This window comes from Typopeltis vanoorti, chromosome 1 (assembly GCF_054136105.1).
Source record: "Typopeltis vanoorti isolate ZY-2024b chromosome 1, IOZ_Tvanoo_1.0, whole genome shotgun sequence".
NCBI classification, from domain to species: domain Eukaryota; kingdom Metazoa; phylum Arthropoda; class Arachnida; order Uropygi; family Thelyphonidae; genus Typopeltis; species Typopeltis vanoorti.
Window position 1 is genome coordinate 140,565,989 of NC_143549.1, and position 24,565 is coordinate 140,590,553.

The 24,565-nt window shown below is 34.6% G+C and overlaps 1 protein-coding gene and 2 pseudogenes across 1 annotated transcript in view; 2 read left to right on the plus strand and 1 right to left on the minus strand.

The window, feature by feature from the left end:
- Positions 1 to 20,577, plus strand: part of beta'COP (coatomer subunit beta') — a 293,541-nt gene extending 272,964 nt beyond the window's left edge. The window contains exons 20-21 of the mRNA XM_090394070.1: positions 2,907 to 3,101; positions 20,265 to 20,577. Coding sequence (XP_090250196.1) covers positions 2,907 to 3,101; positions 20,265 to 20,303 — 234 coding nt within the window. The 3' untranslated portion in view covers positions 20,304 to 20,577. The remainder of the gene's footprint in view (positions 1 to 2,906; positions 3,102 to 20,264) is intronic.
- On the minus strand, positions 5,348 to 5,962 carry LOC150110479 (ubiquitin-conjugating enzyme E2 G1 pseudogene; annotated as a pseudogene).
- On the plus strand, positions 6,019 to 6,620 carry LOC150110480 (ubiquitin-conjugating enzyme E2 G1 pseudogene; annotated as a pseudogene).
- Positions 20,578 to 24,565: the final 3,988 nt, after the last annotated feature.

Below are 24,565 nucleotides of genomic sequence, written 5' to 3' on the forward strand. Positions count from 1 at the left end.
GAAATACCATCAGCATTATGTTGTATATTTGTCACTGAAGTCAGTCTCGCAGAAATAATTCATAATGGTCAACACTTATACACATTCCATCTATATATTTACAACACCAACTTCTCATCTGTTTCTTTCATTTCATTTACCTGTGTTCTTTGGAGCAGCCTTCTCCAAATCATTTTCTCCAACCAGTACAATCTCCATCTCTTCAAGAAACACATCAGCAGATTCATCTTTCTTTCTGATCACTTGCCCACACATGGCACTGTCATGGTGTAATTTTTGTCACCTTTTCTATGTAGTAGAAGTGATTTAAAAAAAAAGAAAAGTGGGTGCTCTTGATATCTTAAAAATTCTTGAAATGAGATATAGCATAGTGCTATTTCACAACTGGAAATATCACCATTTTCATTCTATCAAAAAAATAAATACACACACATGCACACAGTGCAGTCCACAAGTTTTAGGATAAAAATTATGTCAAGGTTTTAACATGGTCAAACAGTTTCCAGAGAATCACAGAAAATTACACTTGTTCCAATTACACCTGTCTTTGATTCATCGGTTACAGCTTTTTCGATGGCTGGAACATCTGCAAATTAGTGTCCTCCTTTCAGCTTCATTTTCAACTTGGGAAAATAGCCCGAAGGGGATAAATCTGGTGAGTGGGGAGGTGGTATGGGGGGGGTTGATAAAGGGTTGGGGATACTTTTGTGTGTCAAAAATGACACACAAAAGCATCTTTGTGAATGGGTGTGTTATTGTGCAACAGGAAAAAAAAATCTTGCAAACAGAATGTGTTTCATGAGATGATCCATAACTTCTTTATAAAATCCACATTCGCTGTTCTTCCTTCCAGTATGAATTTTTTGTGCACCACACCTTGAGAGTCAAAAAAAAAAATCAGCATCATTTTGATGTGCAACTTTTCGAATCTTTTGTTTCAGGATCAGAGGCCCAACACCAACTCTCATCTCCTGTAATGATTTTTTTCAAAGAAATTTTCGTCTATCTCCCATTGCAATAATAATGTCCTGAAAAGACGTGAGTCGATCTTCTCTTTGCTCAACCGTCAAGGCATGTGGGACAAATTGCACCAACTTCCTCTTTCCCAAATCTTCACTCAGAATGCTAAGAATCGTGCTCTTAGGGATGGTTAAAGCTTCTGCTGTCATCCATGATGTGATTCGCTTTTACTAACTCAGTGACAACAGCAATATTTTCCCGAGTTCAAGTCAATGTGGGACAGTCAGTTCTCTCATTATCTTCTACTGACTTCCTTCCATCACGAAATTGTGAATATCACCTGAAGATGTTAGATCAATTCAGAGCCTCATTTCCATATGGTTTTTGTACCATTTCTAGGATTTCTGTAGCAGAAAGACCCACTTTAAACAAAATTTAATTGCAATTCTTTGCTTTTCATATCCATTACATATAAAGAAAAAGCACTTTATGCTACACATCATAACTTGCACACTACTGAACATAAACTAAACTGAACATCACTCCCTGGGAGTTTAGACATTAGAGATCTATTAGCACATTTGCTAATAGATCTCTCTCTCTCCAGTACTGTACATGCAACAAATCAAGTCCTAAAACTTATGGATGCACTATGTATGAGAAAAGAAAGCATTTTTAAATGCAATTCCCTTCATGAAAGGCTGTAAATCTATAGTTATACTTTCATCTATACTAGAAGGAATCGTTCCAGGATCAAGGGTTAGAGGCCGACCTTGATTAAAAAAATGGACTAATAACATTAAAAAATGGACAAATTCCTCCCTTTTTCAACTGACATCAAGAACAAGAGACTGAGATGATTGTAGGAGGCTAACAAAGAATATCACCTACCAGCCATGAGTGACCCAACGGTCCATTTAGAACTACGGGAGAGAAAGAAATACTTCCATCACACATGGAAATTAGAAACCCTGCTCTGAACCAAATGATACTTTTCGAGCCACTTTAGGTCTAATAAGAAATGTAGTGGTCTGAGTGACAAAAAGCATCTACCATAGGAAAGCTCTCAACCATCCATGCCACCATGAGATTTGAACCGACACTCTTTGAAGTTTGCATGGTTGAAACTTACATTGGTAGGAGAGCAGATAAATCAGCCAAGCATTAGTAATTACTGGTGTTGTCATGCATAAGCAGTGTACATGCCGTATGCACATGTCGGTTCTGTTGAGGGAGGGATCTGTTTATTGTGATTGAATAAATGATAGGAAATGCCAAATACAGTTTCATCCTCCTTTACATATCAAAAACCACTTGCAACAGATGTGCATAGTTCTTACCAAGAAGCTTCAAAGTGCTCATGTTCAAAACTGAAGAATTCAAAGGCATTTAAATGACTGTGATAATTATGATTTACTCCTTGATTTCTATATTCCCATTTTCTGTATGTATTATATAGCATAACTTGTTGATCTGTTAAAAACTTTATCCTTTTCTGGTAAAGAATTAAATATTTTTTATTAAAGTTATTACTCAGTATTGTAGTAATTGGTTTGTGGTTCAAGACAGACCATAAATGGTCTGTCTTGAACCACAGTTAAAATACTGACATACTTTAGTAACAATCCAATATGTTAAAAGTTAAATTCTGTGTAGCCAGGTTCGAGGATGGCTATGTGCAAAATTCATATAATGCTAGATTATTAATTCATTAATGTTCCACACCATTTCACAAATATGAGATAGATATGGGCTCTTTTCATGTTTGTGTTCATAAAGTTTTCAAGGCAGTAATCTCAATCCAAGTTGATTGATATGTTTATTTACATTTTCACTAATGGAGTTGAAACTTACTAAGGTTCGAGCGGAATTATAATTATCCATTCTAAATACTGCAATAAAAATCATCTTTCCAGCAATCATTATAATGATTTTTATTTCTGTAGACAGGTGGAGATCCAAGCAGTATTCCTTCAGAACCAGTTACACCATCTCTACTAGTTTCTGTGGAAAGTCAGAACACTTGGACTGACAGCAGGGGAATGGAGAGCATCGACTTAAAAATTGATGCTGCTCAGATTGAGCAAGAGTTAGAACTGGATATCAATAATCTTATTTTAGATGAAAATATTGATAATATGGTGAGTAGTAAGGTTATAATAATATGTCCAGTGCACTATCACCTAAAATTGCAGTATGATTTTTCACTTTTTTAGAAAATAAATTATACTTCACAAGAAGTTACATTCTTTTTTTATCCGTTACCTACCCATGTTCATGGCAACATACATGTCTCAAAGGAGGTGTGCTGTGCATTATGGGATTATAGGACAATTGGATGTGAAGTCATCTGTCCCTGTATACAAGTAGCCTAGACATGATATTACTTTGTGTGCAAACTTTTGTTTTCTTGTGCTTGGGTAAAGGATATTTCACAAAGTACATTCCTGGAATGTACTTAGTGAAATATACAGTCTTGCCATAAATGTTGTTACAACTTCTGCAAGGCCCATGCGTTGCCCACCAAATTACGTGTGCCTAGTTCCGTTAGTGGCACTGTGTGCAGCCAACATTCGATGTTTATCAGTAGAGAGAGAGATTTGTCTAGCTGTATGGGTTAACATGAAGTGGGGATATTGTGAGAACCATGTAGCTGTAATAGCATTTCACAAGGTTGGAATGCAGCTACCTGTTATTTTCAACACACTAAATCACTTGGGATCAGTAGGATGTTTGTGTATTGGACTATTAACCATTATAACGATATAGAAGATATAGCTAACCACCAAAGAACAGGTCAACCACTATGTTAGGACACAACAGTTTGTGAGGGCTGTGAAGACATGCCTCTGCTGTAATCCTGTGAGAATGCAGAAATTGATATCACAAGAGATGAACATTTTGCAGAAAACGATATCACATGTACTAACTGATAACCTGGGGGATGAAAGTCTATCATCATTCTACGATACTCCTAACATCACAACTTATGCAGCAGAGGATAATAAAATCAAAGGCACTTCTCCAGCAGTATGAACAACAGACACAGAGATATCCTCTTCACAGATGAGAAGATTTTAACCACTGAAATGATTGGATATATGCCCCAGATGGGTTGCACAGTACGTGCCATGGTACCCAGGATTCAGAGAGGTCACTGTGTTAGTAATGGTTTGGTGGAGGGGGCATATCAACTAGTATCCAAGTTGCATTTCTGTGAGAAAGGGTATCAAGACATAGTGCTGTGGAACCTGTGGTATGGCCCTTGAGCAGCACCTTCTTTCACGGTAGACAGTGGACTGTCCAACAGGACTCAGCCTCTACACACACAAGGCGAGGACCACACATCAGTGGTTGGAAGCAAATTGCCTGACCACATCATCTGATTGGCCATCTGGAAGTCCTGATCTGAATCCATTGGACTTCAAATTGTGGTTGGAGCTTGAAAGAGTAGCCTGCAAGAAACGACACCCCAGCATCAACAGCCTGAAGGTGGATTTGGAGTGAGCAGTGACAACGTTTCTGTTGGATGTTGTGTGTGTGCGCTGCCATCAACATGTGGCCTCACAGACTTCGGACGTGTGTGTGTGTGAAGGAAAATGTAGGGATTTTTCAGATATTGAGTGCTGCTATATGCATGTTATACATGTGGTTTGTATGTGCTGAAAGTTGTAAATGATTTACTGATTGATTACAAGTTCACATGCTGTTCAAGTTGTAACAGTATTTATGACTGGACTAGGTAATTTACTAAAAATTGCAGTTCTTAAATTTATTGACAATTAAAAAAAAAGTTCAACAAACAGTGAAAATAATTACTTTTTATTGTAATTAAATCTAATATTATTAATTTTAACCAACTTTTGATTCATAGTGGTTTTTATTTCAAGGACTCTTATTTTAATATCTAGAAATTTATGCATCAATGTGTAATATTGGAAATTGAATGGTATGTTTATTACTTGAAAGCATAGCATTTCCACAAGTAAACTTTAAGCTATTAATTTGATATCCTGGTTTGTTATCTAAGCCGATGAAGTGGATAATGTATTGCTTTCCAACTACCAATCTGTGAATTGAAATTTATGTTTGTAAATGCCTTTAGGTGGTAGAGGAATTTCTTTGCCCAATGTAAAACCATATTCTGCCTATTGGAGGCCTAAAGTGGCTTGAAAAGTGTCATGCTTTGGTCTAAAGCAGTGGTTCCCAAAGTGGGTAGTACCATCCCCTTGGGGGTGCTGGAACAATCCAGGGGTGGCAGCAGTGGCCTCATGAGCAAAAGGGGGCGTTGAATTGAAGTAAAGGGGGATGGTGAAAGCATAAAGGACAAAAATTAGGCACTGAAAAAAATTTATCATCAAAAATTTCAATGATATATAACTCTAATGGTTCAATTTATTTAAAATGATACTAATTTAGTTCAATTTTAGGCCTCTTCTTGACTTTTTCGTACACAGCGAGCAACCTTCCTCTTAAAATCTGAATAGTTTTCTCTCCAGTCTTTATCTGGATCTACATTTGCAGGAGACTCATCATTGGGATCGGCCAGCAATGAAATGACAGATACTAGTATTGTCTCTACTGTATGAACAGGCAGCCAACGTTCTGAAGCTTGTTTATATCCATATTTATCATCACCTGGCTCATGCAAAATAGATATGCACACCTCTCCATTTTTTCTATATTAGGATGCCAAATTTCTGTTACAAATTTCATCTTTGGAGGTCGTAAGGGATATTCTTTTGGAAAAAGTAAATGAGCTTTGAAAAATCCTCCTTCATAAAGTGTGTCTCGAGGACCAATGATAAGCACTTCCCACCTATATATATCATTATCATCTATCAGACCAGCTGAGAATCCCTCCACAGGATTTTTTTTTCTCAATTCCTTTAACTGTTTTTGGAGCAAAAGATCTGATTATTGCTCGATGAAATTCAGCTAAGGCGCTCGCATTAACCTTAAACAGAACCATTGACTAAATAAAGATGGCCATATTACGCATGTGCTCGCATTAACCTTAAGCAAAACCATTGACTAAATAAAGATGGCCAAGTACGCATGTGCCAGGCTCTGGCACATGTGTACTTGGCCATATTCGGCCATCTTTATTTAGTCAATGGTTTTGCTTAAGGTTAATGCGAGCGCCTTAGCTGAATTTCATCTAGCAACAATCAGCTCTTTTGCTCCAAAAACAGTTAAAGGAATTGAGAAAAAAAAAATCCTGTGGAGAGATTCTCAGCTGGTCTGATAGATGATAATGATATATATAGGTGGGAAGTGCTTATCATTGGTCCTCGAGACACACTTTATGAAGGAGGATTTTTCAAAGCTCACTTACTTTTTCCAAAGAATATCCCTTACGACCTCCAAAGATGAAATTTGTAAGAGAAATTTGGCATCCTAATATAAAAAAAAATGGAGAGGTGTGCATATCTATTTTGCATGAGCCAGGTGATGATAAATATGGATATGAACAAGCTTTAGAACGTTGGCTGCCTGTTCATACAGTAGAGACAATACTAGTGTCTGTCATTTCATTGCTGGCCGATCCCAATGATGAGTCTCCTGCCAATGTAGATGCAGATAAAGACAGGAGAGAAAACTATTCAGATTTTAAGAGGAAGGTTGCTCACTGTGTATGAAAAAGTCAAGATATATAACTCTTATATAATGTAAGTAAGGGTCATAATGGTTGCTTTATTTTCCAAGGAAACGTACAAAATGCAAGTTGCAGCCGATCGGCATTGAAGTCCGACGACAAGTCTTAACAAGCAAAGTGTTGATGTGCACACACTTTCAAGTGATCGGGATTTTACTTGTCCAGTATACATCAACAATAACATATGCATGCTCACTGTATAATACTATAAATATGTAAGAAATATGAAATCAGTTAGCAATTTGATGTAGTGCATAAAAATTTTAGTGCATATTCAATACCTTGTCGATACCTTACTTACGCAGATTACACACACAAAGCAAATTATTATTGTTCCAATAAAACAGTAGGTTTCACATTAGTATTTTTATACCTTTTCTTGTAACAATAATTTGGTTTAGGTACGTGAGAAATTGCATTCTAGCAATTTTGTAAATTTAGCTTTTTTTTACAGATAATGTCATGGCTGAACCCATGAAGAAATGTAGACAATATAATATTGAATATTTGAAATATGGCTTTATTCAGTTGCCTACAAACAAAACATTACCAATGTGCCTGATTTGCCAAAACGTTTTTTTTTTTTTTCAAATGAATCCATGAAGCCTTCAAGACTAGAAGAACATTTGACAGAAGTTCATACTGATAAAAAAGATAAGGATTTATCATATTTTCAAGCACTTAAAGAAAAAAGTTTGAAACAACTAACATTGGCAGGTATGTTTTCAGCAGCATCCAAACTAGATGGTGATGGGTTGCGTGCCTCTTATAACATTTCCTTACTGATTGCTAAATCGGGAAAACTGCATAATGTTGCTGAAAATCTAATCCTGCCAGCCTCTGATATTATTGAGAAAATTCCTTTGGGCAATAATACAATGCAACGAAGACTTTATGAAATGGCTCAGGATGTTGAAGACTCATTATGTGAGTATTTAAAAACAACCCAGCTCTATATACAACTCGATGAGTCTACTTTACCAGGAAATGAAGCCTTACTTTTGGCATATGTATGATACATAAAATAAGAAAAAAATTTGCCAAGGATTATTATTTGCTAACTGACACTAAAGGAGAATCGATATTTCATGCATTGGAAGAGTTTTTTAAAGAAAAAGAAATCTCTCTGAATAATATCTTGTCCATTGCTACTGATGGTGCTCCAACGATAGGGTGCTATCTCAGTTTTATTGCATATTTCAAAGAGGTGGTGCCAAATGTATTCACTGTATACTGTGTGATGAATCACACAGTGTACAGTGTAATACATCTGTAGTAAAAAAAAGTTTTAATCTCATTTCAATCATCATATTTAGTGGGATGTGGATTCAGTGTGTTCACAAATCTTTTAACTAAAAAAAAAAAAAAGAAACTGACTGCAAATAACTGATCACAGTGATTTAAGAAAATGCTGCCGACAAATATAGAGCCAAATAAATTGGTAGCAACACACCAGGCTCATCCTTCTCGTTAGGATTGTTTTTAATATTACTGATCATTATTTACTATTTGATGTGCAATTTATGTTTGTTTTCTTAATTTTAATAGTGTTATTAAATTTTCAGCTCCAACTTGTCCTATGTTTACGTGCAATTTATGTTTCTTTTGTTGATTTCAATAAATAGTTTTAAATTTTCACTTCCAAGGTGTTTTATTTCCAAACTTCAAAAATCTCTATTAGATACATAATAAAATGCAATTTTTTTTCTGTATCTATCTGTTTGTTTGCTTAAAACTTGAACTGTTGATCTGATTTTCATAAGATTTTCTTTTATATGTATCAGGTAGAGCTGGTCAGGTCTTAGAAAGTAGTTTCCAGGAAAGGGTGCTGAATAAATTCTTTTTGGAATAGGGGCAGTAAGCCAAATAAGTTTGAGAACCACTGATCTAAAGCATGGCACTTTTCAAGCATAGAGCAGAGTTTGCAGATGCAAGATGAAAATTTTGAGTTTTTCATCCTGGAAAACAGGTGCCGTAGTCACTTCATCTATAATTCTATTCACCTCAACATTCTGGGAAATGATTTTGGCAGGATTGCCAAAATCATTTCCCAGAATGCAGTAGAAAAGGAAACCAGATTTATTATTATTACGTTATTATTTCATGACACCTCCAGGAAGTTCAGTGACTCATCGAGAGAGGGTACTTACTCTGCCACTCAATTCACCAACCAACTACAATCATCATCTACACCAACGCCATTTAAAGCTGAAATTTAACTGGAAAAATTAGTGTTTAACTGATACATTATTAAATACATGTCCTAAGTAGAAAGAAGCTGGTCAAATACAGTTGACAAAAATCAATCACAATTAAGGAAAAAAAAGTGCATAGTTGTATTGCATATTGATATTATAATGCCAATATGAAATACAACTATGCATTTATTTTCCTTCTCAAATACAAAATATACATGTTATATGAGAACTAGTCCTCTGGTGATAATATTGATGATAATGATGATACTAATTCATTGACGATAATGTTTCTATGCATCTTCAGTAGCCATAATTAAGAAAAGTATTACCACAGCATATTTCTTGATGTTGAATGTACCAAGTTGTGCCATTAGATCTCAAGAATGGACGCAGTTCCATAATTTAATCAGATCTAGAACACATATATCTTAGTGGGGCCGTTTCAGGGTTGATAACTGGGAGGAGATCCCCACCATGGATTGCAGAGAACCTAACAAGACTTCTGACCTGGTGTCTAGTCCTCATGTTCATGTGATGTGTCCTATTAAAGTTGAAGCTAGACACCAGGTCAGAGAACCTAACAAGACTTCTGACCTGGTGTCTAGTCCTCATGTTCATGTGGTGTGTCCTATTAGTGGGTGTTACTGGATACTGAAGAATAGACACTGGCAATTTGAGACTTAGCAACTAATTTGTATTCGGTATTAGCTCCTGTTTTTGTTAGGTAACCAAGGGAACCAGAACAAACAGTGAAGAGTCAGCATTTGGAACAAACTCAGAATCAGCAGAATTGATGGACATAATTGGCATTACTGAGACAAAGCACTAAAACAGGTGAGATCCTGCTAAATACCATATATAGGATGTTATATTCGAGCAGTATCCTGCTAATCAAGATATCTTCATGTTTAGCATTGATAGCATTCAACAAACAAAAATTCTTTTGTTTGTTACCCAAACTTGAAAGTTAAACTCAATTTGTGTGTGTGAATGAGAGAGGAAGTGTATCTTTTATAAAGTTTTTTTAAATCAAATTTTGGTGTAAATATTTTTAATAATTTTATCTTGATTTTTAGATAATTGTTTTAAAAAATCAAACTAATTTTTATGGATGAGGTGGGTCTGGAAAGTTCTGATAAACACCTAGAACAAAAGTGAATTAATTTTATTTCTCCTTATATATATATATATATATATATATATATATATATCCTAAAAGAAAAAGAACAAATTATTAATTTGATGGAGCATGGGGGTTAAACGGTTTTAAGATATGTTCTTTCTTGTGGTCATATCGATTGCTTTAATATCGTTTTTGTTCTAGGCGTTTATCAGAACTTTTCAGACCCCCTCCCTCGTATATTAAATAAACAAAGTTTGTTTTCTTTATATTACAGTTTTCTTGCCTTATTTTTCTGTAATTAAGATAAGTGAATGTAATGAATGACATTTGTGTTAAGCCTAGGGTGGGGGGGGTGCTGTTATGCCTTTAAAATGAATAAATTTAGACAATGGAAAGAAACCAATAATACTCATAGTACAAACCTGGTGGTTGCAGTAAAAAGATTATATAAATTTATATACATATTTTGTTTAAAAAAAATAATAATATTAGATATATTTTAGTGATGTAATGATATAATGATAAATTTAATTTATCATTATATAATTTAACACAACATAGTATTAAAAAACTGCATTATTAAATTATTGTAAATGGTAGTGATGTATGTGTGTGGGGGGGGGGATTAACATGCTTATACATGTAATTATATCTATTGCTTTCCAATTTTTTTAAATATGAGATTAAAATATGTTAGTAAACTAATTTAGCAAAACACAAAATATGGTATGTCAGAATGAAATTCAGATACTCTGCAGTAGGCTCTCTCTCAAGAGTAACAAATCCCTCTTAAAATGACTCCTTGTTTTCCTTATTTTTGTCATAAAAAAGAATGTCTTTCTTTCGGGAGATGATCTTAAATTATGACCTCCAATTTTTTTTTTTTTTTTTCCTGCTAAGATAAGAAAAAAATGGTATTGGTAAAGTATTGCTTGGAGCTATTATTTTAGGATTATAAACTACTAGATTCTTCTTTCTTAGTATACCCAAATCATTAATGAACTTCTGAGGTTCTCAGATAAGTTTTTATTTGCTTCACTCCCTTAATTTAGTGATGTATAAATATCTCCAAAAACGATCTTCTTTTTGAGATAAAATTATCTTTTCTATACTCCATTCACTCAAATTTTTCCTAGTGTTCAGAAACTGGGGCAACATGTTACCATTTTTGCTTTTGAAGTTCTCTCTCCTTTTCATCAGACACTTTCTTTAATATGTGATCTTGAGAGTAAGGTTACCATATAAAGTGGTCTTTAAGTTTCCTTAGTGGAGAAAAATAATTGCCATAGCCTCTTTCTCAATCACTGAGTAGTTAAATTCTGAGCCAACTCTGAAACTATGTGTCTTAGTCCTTCAGTTCCCTTTTGTTAAATATTTGCAGCAATACAATCAATTGGCTGAGATGTAGAATGTTTCTCCCAGCCTTGAGTGAGCTAAAACAAGATGATTTATGAGATCTTGCATTTATTGTTCAAAAACCCATCTGCTCTTTAATCCATCCCATTTAAATCTCGCTCCCTCTTTTGTGAGAAGGGTAAGATATGCAGAGCAATTTGGGATAAGTATACGATTAGAAACTTATTGTCCAACAAAACTCCTCAGTTGTTTACCCATCTTAGAAGTATTAAATGAATTAAGGGCAGATATTTCTCTCATCAAGTCTTATTCCATTTCAATCTATAATATGACCAAGATACAAATCTTCATTCAAGAATAACTGCCACTTTGAAGATTTTAATGCTAATTTGCTTCATGCAACTTTGAAATAATTGATTTTAATAATTGCAATGGCTATTAGATGAATAAATAATCAAGACATTCTGAAAATAAATTATTCCTTTTCCCAGTATATTAGATAAAATCATGTTCATTAGATCCTGAAAGGACTGAGCTGAATTTTGCACCCTGGGAAATTCTGATTAATACATATCTGGTGCATGGTGTGTTGTAAAGGCAAAATAATGCCTGCCCTCCTCCAAATCTAGTTTGGAAAACACAGAGGCTCTTTCAGGAGATACCAATAATTCCTCTGTATTGAAAAGAGGTAATTTACAGGCTAGTAACCTTGTTAACAACTCTCTGAGTTTTCCATTTGGTTTCTTTGTCAAAAGAAATGGATTATTCCACAAGATTTTTGAAGGTTGAATAATTCCTTCCTGCAAGTACTGCTGCATGAATTGTTTAAAATTGTCAGCATACTTGAGTGGTGTGTGTGATACTGCCTTACAAAAATTGGTTTATCTGAATTAACAGACATCTCCACCACGTGCATTCTTGATAGACTAGATATTCCTTTACTAATGGACGAACCAGATTTCTTAAATAACTGTGGAAATTTTGCGACCACAGCTTTATCTTCTTTAGCAGTACTTCTCTGTTTTCTTAAAAAATGCTTTGCAAGAATCTTGACACTTAAATAATATCAAATGAAATGTCGTAATATTATTTCAAGGATAAAATCTCTTGGAAATCTTAAGACTTAAAAGAATTATTAGTAGAAGAATCGTTTGATTTTTGGAAACTGGAAATTGATAATTAGGTTTATTGTATTCCACACATCTGCAGAACACCACCAGATAATTCCTACATCTGCTGGTATTCTGTGTCATCTTTTCAGAAGTTTGTAGATCTCTGTCATATCACCCCTCTTTTTCCTGTTCATCCTGTTTGCTGGTGTCTGCAGTCCACAAATTTTCAATCTGTCTTCATAATCTACATTTGACAGCCTTGATATCATCTTTACCGCTCATCTTTTCACTCTCTTCCACTGTATCTGCATCACCTAAGAAACCAACAGACCAGATCTGCACACAGTAGTCGTGGTGAATCCTTATCCTTACATGACTTTGAACTTCAACTTCCTATTTACTAAAACTCCAAGATCCCTAGCCTGATCAGTTTCTTCTAGCATAATCTTGTCCATATAATACAACATTGATATCTCATCACACCAAAGTACATAACTTTACGTTTACTAACATTGAACTGATAGTCGTTTTCCCATGCCACAATTCCAGTTTACTCAAAATTCTTCAAGTGCGGCATATCATTTACATTCCAGATTACCCTGCCTATCTATGCACCATCAGTAAACAGTTTTGTCAAAACTGTCAAATCCTTCCCAATGTCATCAATGTAAAGATTGAATAACTAATGAACCAGGAATCAATTCCTGGGTGTACACTGGTCACCTTAAATCTTGCAAATTCATGCTCTCTGATACACCACTTTTTGATATCTCTGTCAACCATCTTTTTATCCAAGCTAATAGTTTATAATCCAGTCCCATATCCTGTTACAGCCTTCCCTGGTGTGTCCAATCCCCTTGCCAAACTCACCTGTAATATTATTATAAAATGTGAGCAACTTATATGGTCTTTCCTTAGCAAATCCATACTGTTCATTGCAAAGTATAGATTCTCTGTCAACCCATTATTGTATGTAGGCTCTTACCCTTTCCAAAATCTTACCAGCACTCTCAGAGAGATACAAATGTGTCAGCAGTTAGACACATCAATCTTTTCACCACCTTTGTACAGTGGGATTATCATACATTCATTCCATTCTTGCAGAATCTTCCCCATCTAAGACTCGCATTACAGTAGGTCAAAGGCATAATCATGTTGATATTCCAACAGTCCTATTGCCAAATTCTTATTTAGTTTATGTAAAACCTCTAATGCCACCTCATAATGCCTGAGCTTCTTTATTCACTGTAGAAGTGGCTTTGAGCTCCATGTAGCACACCGGGTTAATAGTTCTTAGCAAAATGCACACTCGCTTTTGAACAGTCTCTTCTGTATCTACCACCTGCATACCATCAGCATTGAGTGACGTTATTATTTCACATTCATTCTTTGTTTTACTTGTACTTGCAGCATAATGATTCCTTTTTTGTTATCTTTAGCTTGCAGTTTCTTCATTTTGTACTCAGGCTTAGTTTTATATACAATGCTTTTAACTCTTCTTGCCTGTGCCTTATAATTCCTTATATACATGGTATTCCTTCCACATTATCTTAAGAACTTCTTGCTTAATAACATTGCATATACATTTCACTCCTACCTTCCCCCCCCTTTTTTTTTTTTTTAATCTGTAGGACACTATTAACTGCCTATATTCTTTCCATCTAGCACAATACCATAGGACTCAACCTATTCTCCTCAGTTGTCATTTCTTGCTTTGTAGTTTAGCATGTAATCTTTTCTGAATGGAACCTCTATATACTTAGCCACTTCCCAGGTCAGTATAGCATGAACATTGTCACCAGCCAGAAACAGAACATCTCTTTAACTGGAACTCTCCTTGACACTATAATTAAGTCTGACACTCTTTGATATTGAATTCATTCTGTCACATTCTCCTTGAGTAGTTGTCTTGCAGCAGCTCATCAAATTCATTTTTCTTCTGATATTTCATGTTACTCAGTCATTGTTCAGATAACTAAAGCTGTCCATGATGATTACTAGTATTGATGTAGGAGAAAACATGCTTCTGGAGATACTAATTAACTAAATTTATTTAACTAATTAGCAACAAGCTGGGATATAAAAATTATTGTCTCTCTTTGAGGCTTTGATATAACCACATTAGACCATTGTGCACAGATTTGGTCTTCTTGGTTTCTTAGGGATATGGAAGTGGTGGAGAAAATTGAGGGGAGTAACTAAAATGGTGGGTGTTCTGTGAAATACTTTCTCTGAGGTTAGACTGAAGGTTTGTGGATTACAAAGTCTAGATGATGTGCAGAGAAGTGAGAATATGATAGAAACATGTAAATTACTAAAAGGGTTTTACAGATAGGAAGATTCTCAAGAAAATTTTCAGTATATGACTAGAAAGGTGAGAATAAAAGAGGTCCACCCATGAAGTTCTGATTTTTCTTCTTACAGGCAAGACTACATGCCTCATCAGTTGATTTTCTTCAGATTTTTGATAGTTATTCACTATGCTTAATTTTCTTGTCATTTTTTTTTATAGTAATATTTATTTGTCTATACTGTTGAAAGTTGCTTGATTTTCATTCTTTTTAAACTTTCTTTTTTTTCTCTCTCTCTCTCTCTCTCTCGATGTGATGCTCATTTTTATCCTGCTCAGATGTAACTGGTGATCACTTCCTATTTTCAAATTCCCCTAGATAATATCATATTTTGATCTAGTGTAAGGATATCATTACACCAACAATAAGTAGTCAATAAGACTTGCATGTTCTCATTGGGAATTATGCACATCGATGTATGTAAACTAATCATTTGTCCTGAACAGAAATCCAGTAGGTACTAATACTTACCATTACCTTTGTTTTTTTCTCATAACATTTTCCCAAAACATTTCTGTTTATCTGAGATTCATTTCCTACAGAGCTACGTGGATCTTCAACAAGAACCAGCTTTTCCTTTTTCTTTATATATTAATTACCCTCTCTAATGACTCAAAAAATTTGCTTCTTTTCTACCAGAACCTTCCATGCAGTGATAGGCATAAATGTTCCATTGTCCAATTTCTCAGTAAAGTAAAGCAGTCATCTACTATACTTAGAATAGCATATGCATGCATTCTTCTGCCTTTTTCCCAGAAAACATTAGAACCATAAATAGCAGGAACATCAAATGTTCAGATACTGATGATACCACCTTCACACCAGTTGTACTCAAAATTTGTGTTCCTGAATTTTCACTTGTATTATTTTTGTTTATAATCTTCCATACTCCTTTGGCATCTATCCAACAGCATGGAAATAATTCTATATTCCTTCCTCAAAAGTTGGCTACCAAATTATGCCATTTTCTTCACCTTAGTTTGCTCAAATTACTGAAGAGGTCATCAATAACTAACTGACCATCTCTGGGCCTGCCAATTAATTAATTAACGATCATATGATTTCTGATCCCTGCGTTTCACAGCAGCTCTCCTAGCCAACATTACTCACCTTTGGATACGAACTATGTAAAAAGTTTGAAGAAACTCATAGTTACTTTTGATAAATTCCAGGGCATTTGATCACATCAGGTATAGAGACCTACTTAACAAAGTGTCATCTTATGTCTGCTTATACCAGTTTCTTCTTTTTATGTGTTCCCGCCAATGCTGGTACTCCAATTGGCAACAGTACTTAGAAAGTGCTCTTCTTGTTATATATACAATTATCATCTCTCTCTCTCTCTCTCTCTCTCTCTCTCTCTCTCATTAACCTCAAATCCAATTCTTGTTTTTTTTTTTTTAAATGACAATGCACCTCATCAGACAAACTGTGTAAAACTCAAATCTTCTACACTTCAGAAATCTCTTCCATAACCAATGCCTTCAAACATAGATCTCCTTGTATTCATCAGTAGTATCAGGACAACTTTGGGAATTTCATCACTACCACACACAGTCCTTATTTCTCACAAGAAAAATCTCACTTCGTTTCCCTTTTATCTTTTGATAATACTCAGATCTTCAAATAGAATAGATTTCTGTTCTTGGGATGACTTATACCTTTATCCTTTTCTGTTAGTAGGACTAAGAAATAGTATCTTTTTCAAGATACTATTTCTTAGTCCTACTAACACTATAAATCCCTAATTGCCCAACCCTGGAATGCTGTTTCCAGAATCTTCCTCAAAAATACTCATTGCTATCCAATATGAAGGCAGTCTGATTAATTGATGATTAATCTCTCTTACTGATTCACTCTAGTCACTTTCTCAGTAATGTTCAGATTCTACATTTTGACTCTTCAATAGGTATTTTCATAGGCAATCTCCAACTTCAAGAAACAATTCAGCAGCTGCCTTCTTTCTCTTTAACCATTTACCCGCACACACAGCACCAATGTGTTGTAGGTTTTGCAGTCTCTCCCGTATTGGGTTGATATGAAAAATGTGCTTTTTGCACAGTGTAATATACCCATATTTCTTGATTTGTATCATATTATGAAAGTACAATTTTTTTTTGTGTGTGTGTGTGTGGTTTCCACCCATGAAAGATTATTATAAACCTATAGTACATTTTTTATCGTGGTTGGGCTAAGAATTTTTTTTTTTTTTTTTGCCATTTTTGTCAATTTTATATATATTTTGGTAATTTTTTAAAATTTATTTTTATATAGTTCAGAAACCCTGCTCTGGAAATCAAACGTGGAATTTTTTCAAGCCACTGTAGGCCTCCAGTAATTGGGGAAGTGGTCTCACACCAGACAATAAAATTTACCTCCCACCCAACTGCTTTAATACCGTAATGTGATACCTATTGGTTTTCCATAAATAAAGAACATGGGACCAGCTTAAAAAACTTAGCAGAAGTCTCAGCAGAGGTCAAAACTTAAATTGTGCTGAGATTTCTCTGTATTAAACTCATAGATAAACTATAATAAACTCATAGATAATATTACTGTGTTAAACAAGCAATGGTTATTAACAGGATGCATCATGCTACACCTCCCATTGGCTATGATCTGTCAAATGTGTACAAATCAAATTTCTTTTGATGCTGAATGCTGATTCTTTTTCCAATCATACTTATAGAATTTATCAAATTCTTGTCCAAAATATCTCTCTTACAGATCACCAAAGTTCACAGGAGCCTCCGTAGCTCAGTCGGTGTAGACAAAGCCCTTTGGTCAGAAAGACCTAGGTTCGATTCCCATCCATGAAGTTAGGAACCTTTATCTGGTGTCTTTTGACTAAACGTGGATTAACCAGTTTCACACGGAGGTAGGTTTTTTCACTCAGAAACTCTAGTTTTTCGTCCCTCAGAACAGGCAAACTGGCCTGTGAACACACACTGATCTACAGTCAAAAAATGCATGCTTAAAAAAAAAATAAAAAATCCCTCATTGGGAGAGCTCGACCAATCCTAAGCAACGGATGAGGAAAAATTGGGGAAATTCCACACAACGACAACAACAACAACAACAACCAAAGTTCGCAAATCAAAAATTAGATTTAAGATTTGCTTCTTCTGATAGCATGGAGACTAGAATATTTGTCTCATGATTTTTTTATTTTTTCCCCTCCTATATCATTGAACTATTTGCATCATGGGTAATTTGGGATATTTTACTTAGTTGGATAAACCTCATAAATAAGTTGAACTGCCATTGGCATTCCATTATCCTGTAGTGCCACTGAATGTGAGAATTCCTATGAAAGGTTTAGTGGCTAATTACCATCTTCTCATTAAGCAAACTTACCAGCTGTCACCTTCTCTTAAAAGCAAATTTATCTGATTCTCACTACCTGTTGCCCGGTCCAGAGTAGCCGTCAGGAGACTGCCCAGATTCACGTTGCTTGAGAGAGGAGTTCCCACTTCCAGAAAGGAGCTTCTCGGTTCGAGACATCGCTAGAGAGAGAGAGACTACTTCTAGGCTGCAGACATGGTTTCAAATTGCCGAAAGGAAGAGTTCCAATTGCCGGAGAAAAGTTTCCAGGCCAGGTTGATGTCAGACATTCACCAGTGTGTTGCGTTTTCATTACAATTTGATGAATCAAACGACTTCACTGATATTGCTCAATTAATGGTATATATTCGCATGGTATTTCAAGATTATTCAAGAAAAGAAGAACTTTTGAAAATTATACCATTATTGGAACGGACTAGGGGAAGACATTTTTTCGGCATTTGATGAATTTGTGAAACAACACAAACTTCTGTGTTTTAAACTTGTGTCTATTACTACTGATGGTGCTCCTGCAACGATAGGTAATAAATCAAGCTTCATTTCATTATGTAAAAACGATGACAAATATCCAGATTTTTTAACATACTACTGTATTATTCACCAACAAGTACTGTGTAGTAAAAGATTAAACACAAAAGATGTTTTGGATATTACATTTAAAATTGTAAATTCTGTTCGAAGAAAAGCCCTGCAATGGCGGTTATTTAAATTACAGGCAGATGATGATAGGGAACTTCTGTTATACAATAATGTTTGCTGGCTTAGCAGAAGTCAATTTTCAGAAAGATTTCTTGTATTAATTAATGATATAAAATTTTTTCTTGATGAAAAAGGAGATATTTATCCACAATTGAGTGATAAAAGATGGTTATTACACTTATGATTTTTAGTAGATTTCTGTATGAAATTAAGCAATTTAAATTTAGAGTTACAAGGTAGAGATGAAAATTTAATTGACATGTTAAGTTCAATAAAAACTTTCCAACAATACTTGCTTTTATTAAAGAAAAATATAAATGATTGTGAATTTAGACATCTCCCATATTTATTAAAATTTTTTGAACAAAATCAAGAAATGCTTCGCTATGATTTAAAATAGTTTATTCGTGAAATAGAATTAGTTGAAGAAATAAATTTAAGATTTAAAGATTTTAATAAAACTGAAATGATTGTATCTTTTATCAATAATCCATTTCAAGAAAACTTGAACATCACAGAAATTTCAAATAAAATTAGTGGGCCGTTTGCTATAAACCAAGCTGAAGCTGAACTTGAGATAATAAACATTCAGAATAGTTTGCATTTAAAATCAATAAACAATGAAGTCATTTGGAAGTATGCACATGAAAAATTCCCAATATTAACTGATATTGCGCAATAAATTCTGTCGTGTTTCGGATTGACATACTTGTCAGAATCTGCTTTTTCAAATATGACCGTCATAAAAAATCAATTAAGAAACCAAATAGTTTGGATGATTGTCTGCGATTGGCCACTTCTTCATATCAACTTGACTCTTGAAAATATTGCGAGGTCCAAACAATGCCAAATTTCACATTAACTTTTTTTTTTTTTAATCAACCAGCATTTCCTGTAACTTGTGAGTCTGTAATCAATCTATTGTTTTTTCTAATTTTGGTTTTCCAAAATAGAGAAATAAATATTTTATTCCAATATATTTGTTTTTTATTGTATTAAAATAATTAAAAGTGATAAATAAATTTTTAAATATACACAAAGTTTTTAGTTTTGTATTTTTTTATTAGTTGTTTATTTGTGCATAATCAGATATCAGGTTGGGGGAACGTGATCTATATAAGAGAGTAGATCGCGGAATAACTTTTTATAGAAAAGTAGCTCGTGTAGTAAAAATGGTTGAACACCACTGTCCTATAACATACAGTAGCAAGTTTTGCAGAAAGCCAAGTTACTTGCCCATGATAGGCCATAAGTCTAACAAAAGGTGAGATCAGATTAAAATTTAATTCAATATTCTGCCATTTGCTATGGTTACATGCTTTTTTTTTAGTAATTTTATTTAATGAAATAGCATTGTCCTTTGAATTTTTATATAGAAAAAATTGAACCTTGTTATAAGTGTCCTTTAAAGCAGTATAAAAATTTCATATTAATAATTATTTAAACATTTATATTTTTTAGGAAGTAAGTTTAGATGAAGATTTATTGAGTGAAGATTAAATCTGTGGAAGCATTTATGTATATTGGACCAAGAACTTAATAGCGAAACACAGATATCAAGAGCTCCATTTCCTTCCTAAATTATTGAAAAATGGCAACAGTGTAGTAATAATCCTAACATGAAACAGAAGAAGAAAGAATTAAATGTTTAGTTTTTTTTTTTTTTTTTAGAAGTGTCATTTCTTTTCTTATGTATAATTGACTCATTTTCTGTACAGTTTTATATCTAAAAAAAAAAAAATTACATAAAGGCTATTCTTCCTTTTCTGTGATATTTGTTGTGCTTTTATTTATACAGTGTATTTGTTAATTGGTGGTCCTTCAATATTTACTGCATTTCAGAGAAATATCATTCAAATTATCAGGATTTGTGGTAGGCTACAATGTAGTATTGATGGTTACAGCACATTTTAGGAAATGGTGCTCCAAGTTTATTCTTAACTAGATAACATGGTGGGCTAAGTAGTTAATATCTGCACTCTCCAACCAACAGCAATGTTTGTCTGTCAGTCTAGGTTATTGAAAAATTGAATATTCAGTCCCTCCCCCCCAAAAAAAAAATATGTTTTTCATAGTGGAACCATATTGCTACTGCACAAAGTGCACAGGGCATTCAAGTTTTTTAGGATCTGGTTACTGTTTTATGGTTCTGGACCATAAAATACAATGTTATCAAAATACAGTAGGCTGTGCTTGCTATGATTAATGGTTTCCTCTCATCAGATGCTTTTTCCATGACTCCATACTTTTCATTATTGGCCTGTTACTAACATCAAATCCTATCCTTACTGATAACAGAACACTCTCAACAATATAATCACATAATCACAAGAAAGATATTTATTTAACCAAATATTTTGGTCTGGAAATAGCAAATTACATGATTATATCATTCAGTCTTATGTCGCAAGTATCCTTGAAACAACAGAACACTCTCAACTTCTTCTTCTTCCTTTGACAAACCATATAGTGCTCAAATGATCCAACTTTGTAGGTCTTCCAACTTTCTATAAGCAATGTCTTAAAAAAACAAATCTTTTCCCCATTTTCCAGTGGGGGTGAGGATAATTGAGTGAGCTTCAATGTTACCAAAATACAATCCTTTCTTATCTCTTGGAAGAACTATTTTTAGTTCACCTTCCCCTGCCACATTATTTTTATTATATTCTTATTTCTTATGTGGACTTTCACATTTAGCAAATCTCGGCAAAACACATCACATCCATAGCTTCTTCAGGCTACAAAAAAACTCGGTATCCTCTTCCATTCAGAACACTACTTCCCCACATAATTTTTAACACTATATTGGAATTGCCCAACCTTAAAACATTTCACATTTTAAATAAATGTGAGATGCTCAAAGAATGTTTGAAAAGTAAGAAAACATCCTAAAAATGTGCCTGATTCTATCTAGTTTTAATTGGTTGACTCCTCACTCTAATAGATGCTCTTTTTTTTTTTTATAGGTGTTTTCATGGGTGCCCTTCTGCCAATCTGCCCATTGTGATTCCTCTACTTTCCTCTAACCATGCAAAAACAAAAGCAGCTGCTAGTTAACATCATACAGTGTTCAACTCCAAAACCTTTGAACCCACTTCTCATCCTTCTCTTTCATTCTATTTACCTCTGTTCTTTCAAACAACCTTCCCTGGACTATTTTCTCCATTGACTATGCCACCATCAATACAAAAAACATTAACAGATTCCTCCCTGATCATATCTAGCCAATGACTACAGCCCCTAAAAAAATCCACAAAATATTAAAACCATGTAACTGCAATTCCTCCTTCAGAGCAGAGATTACACAAAATGTATTACCATTCCATATATCTGGAGCACATCCGAAAAATTAACAAAAATCTTGAGGAAATACAGCAACCACTTACAGACCACACAAAAAATTGGCATCCCTTATCCACTCCACCAAAGACTAGCCACATTCCCTAGACCTATCCCTTGCAGCTGCAAACTGTCCTACTATGACCAAACAAGTAGGACAGCCACTACCAGAATTTTGAACATGTGTGTACTACATCCGGTCCCACCATTACAGCCACTCTGGACTTGCTGACCATGCTTTGTACACCCCACCACAGGATATGCTGGAAGAAGGCCACTCTGTTGCACTGTAACAAATACAAATATGAGAGACTATTCCTCAAATTTGGGAATCACTCATTCTCAGATACTCAGTCCAATGGCCAAGACTACCCAGTTTATGGGGTGCCATTTACAACTCTAGGCCTGACTTTGGTTGCCTTTCTTCAACCTCATTTGCCCAGTGCTCATTGCTGAAATATCAGAAGTATTAAAGTTATTATCATTAATATTTAGTATATGTTATAATTTCCTGAAAAATAATTATGAATAGCCAATGTATAAGTCTTCCTACCAGAGTAGTTACACACACACACACATTACTGTTAGAGAGTTTAATTGATTATGTCTATACTACACTGTGTCACTGCTCCTCTTATTCATCCCAATCTCCCTCAACGTCTGCGCTAATATATTCTGAGACAATCCATCAGATGCCTTTGCAAAGTCCAAAGATATCATCATATATAGGTTAGTGTGTACTAGTTTACCTTCCTTTGTGAGCCTCTGTAGCTCATTCGGTATAGATGAAGCCCTTTGATCGGAAATACCTGGGTTTGATTCCCATTCATGATGTGAGGAACCTTTATCTGGTCTCTTTCAATTAATGGTGAGTTAGCCAGTCTCATACGGTGGTACAGAGATTTTTCACCTGGAAACTCAGGTTTTTTGTCCCTCAGAACAGACAAACCAGCCCCTGTGAACAGTGTGTGTTCTGCTACAGTCAAAAAATACATACTTAATCTCTCATTAGGAAGGCTCGACCAGTCCTAAGTGGCGGTCAAGGATGGGGGGGGGGGATGAACGCCCACACGAATAAAATAAAAACCTTCCTTGGTTATGACACTGCTTGACTTCTACACACAACTTGTTACTATTAAACAGCTAATCCTCTATTATTTGCCTTTGCTATTATTCATTCCTATCTCCTTCAAATTGTACACTAAATATGTGATAAGACAATCTATAAAATGCTTACACAAAGTTCCAAAAAAAAAATGCATACAAGTCTCCCTGATTCAGCACATTTATCACTTCACCATAAAATTCAGATTGACTGCTCAAGTCAGACTTTGCTATTTGTATTCTATGTGTAACCATTCTCTCCAATACCTTAACTATAACTGCAGGTATGGCAACTAGTCTATAATTGGAAATTCCTGTTTTGACACTGTTCTTACAAACATGTGATTTCCACTGCTTGTGAATCCTGTTTTGTGTGATTTTTTTTCATCCTGCGAACAATGACTGTAAGAACACACAGTTTTCAGACATTATAAACTGACCTCATAGCTTTAGTGTTTTGACCATAAACCTTAAACAGCAACAACCTGTTTTGTGAAATACTCTCATACAATCAGATTATGTAAGGTCACTTTCTTGAAACGTTCCCTAAAAATATGCAGCAATATATTATCAAGCCTTATTGATACCAACCCACTGAACACTTTATACATTTTGAGTTCATATACTTCTAGTCCCTCTAGTATCCCTCTGCTTTGGAATTTGCATATCATTTCTTTCTCATCCCCTAATCAGTATAAAATAGTGTTAAAGAATGCTCTGTTCTCTGAAGTGGTCACTTTATTATCACTGAAATGTGTAACCTTCCATGATCATGCCATTAAAAGAATTTTCTTAGATTTCCTTTGGTCTGACTGCCAAATTTCCTCTCAAACTGTACTTTTCCTCATCTTGCCATGCTTTTCAATTTTGTAGCCTGCATCTTATACTCTTTGTGGATCTAATCACTATATCAGCTTATGCTTGACTCATTATCATCTGCTTAATTTCACTGCTCATTTGAAGTTCATTTTTGCTTCATTGATTTTGTTCATGATGTTGCTTCATTCACAATGGCATGATAAACTAGAAGGGCCAAAGACTGAGAATTCATGGAGATCAGTATAAAGTTACCCATTTTTCTAAGTGTTTTAACCAATCTCCAATCACTGTGTCTTTGATCCTAGACATTTTAATGATTACTCATCTTATCATTTTATAGTTTTTCATAATTTCCTTTTTTGAATGACTCTTCCTTCCTAGCTACCTACCATCTCTGTCATCAACATGGCAGTGGATATGCTTCTTTCAAAATTACCTCTGGTTTGTCATCCATTCCCATCTAAATTTTGCTTTGTTTCATCCACATGTTGGCTAAGATG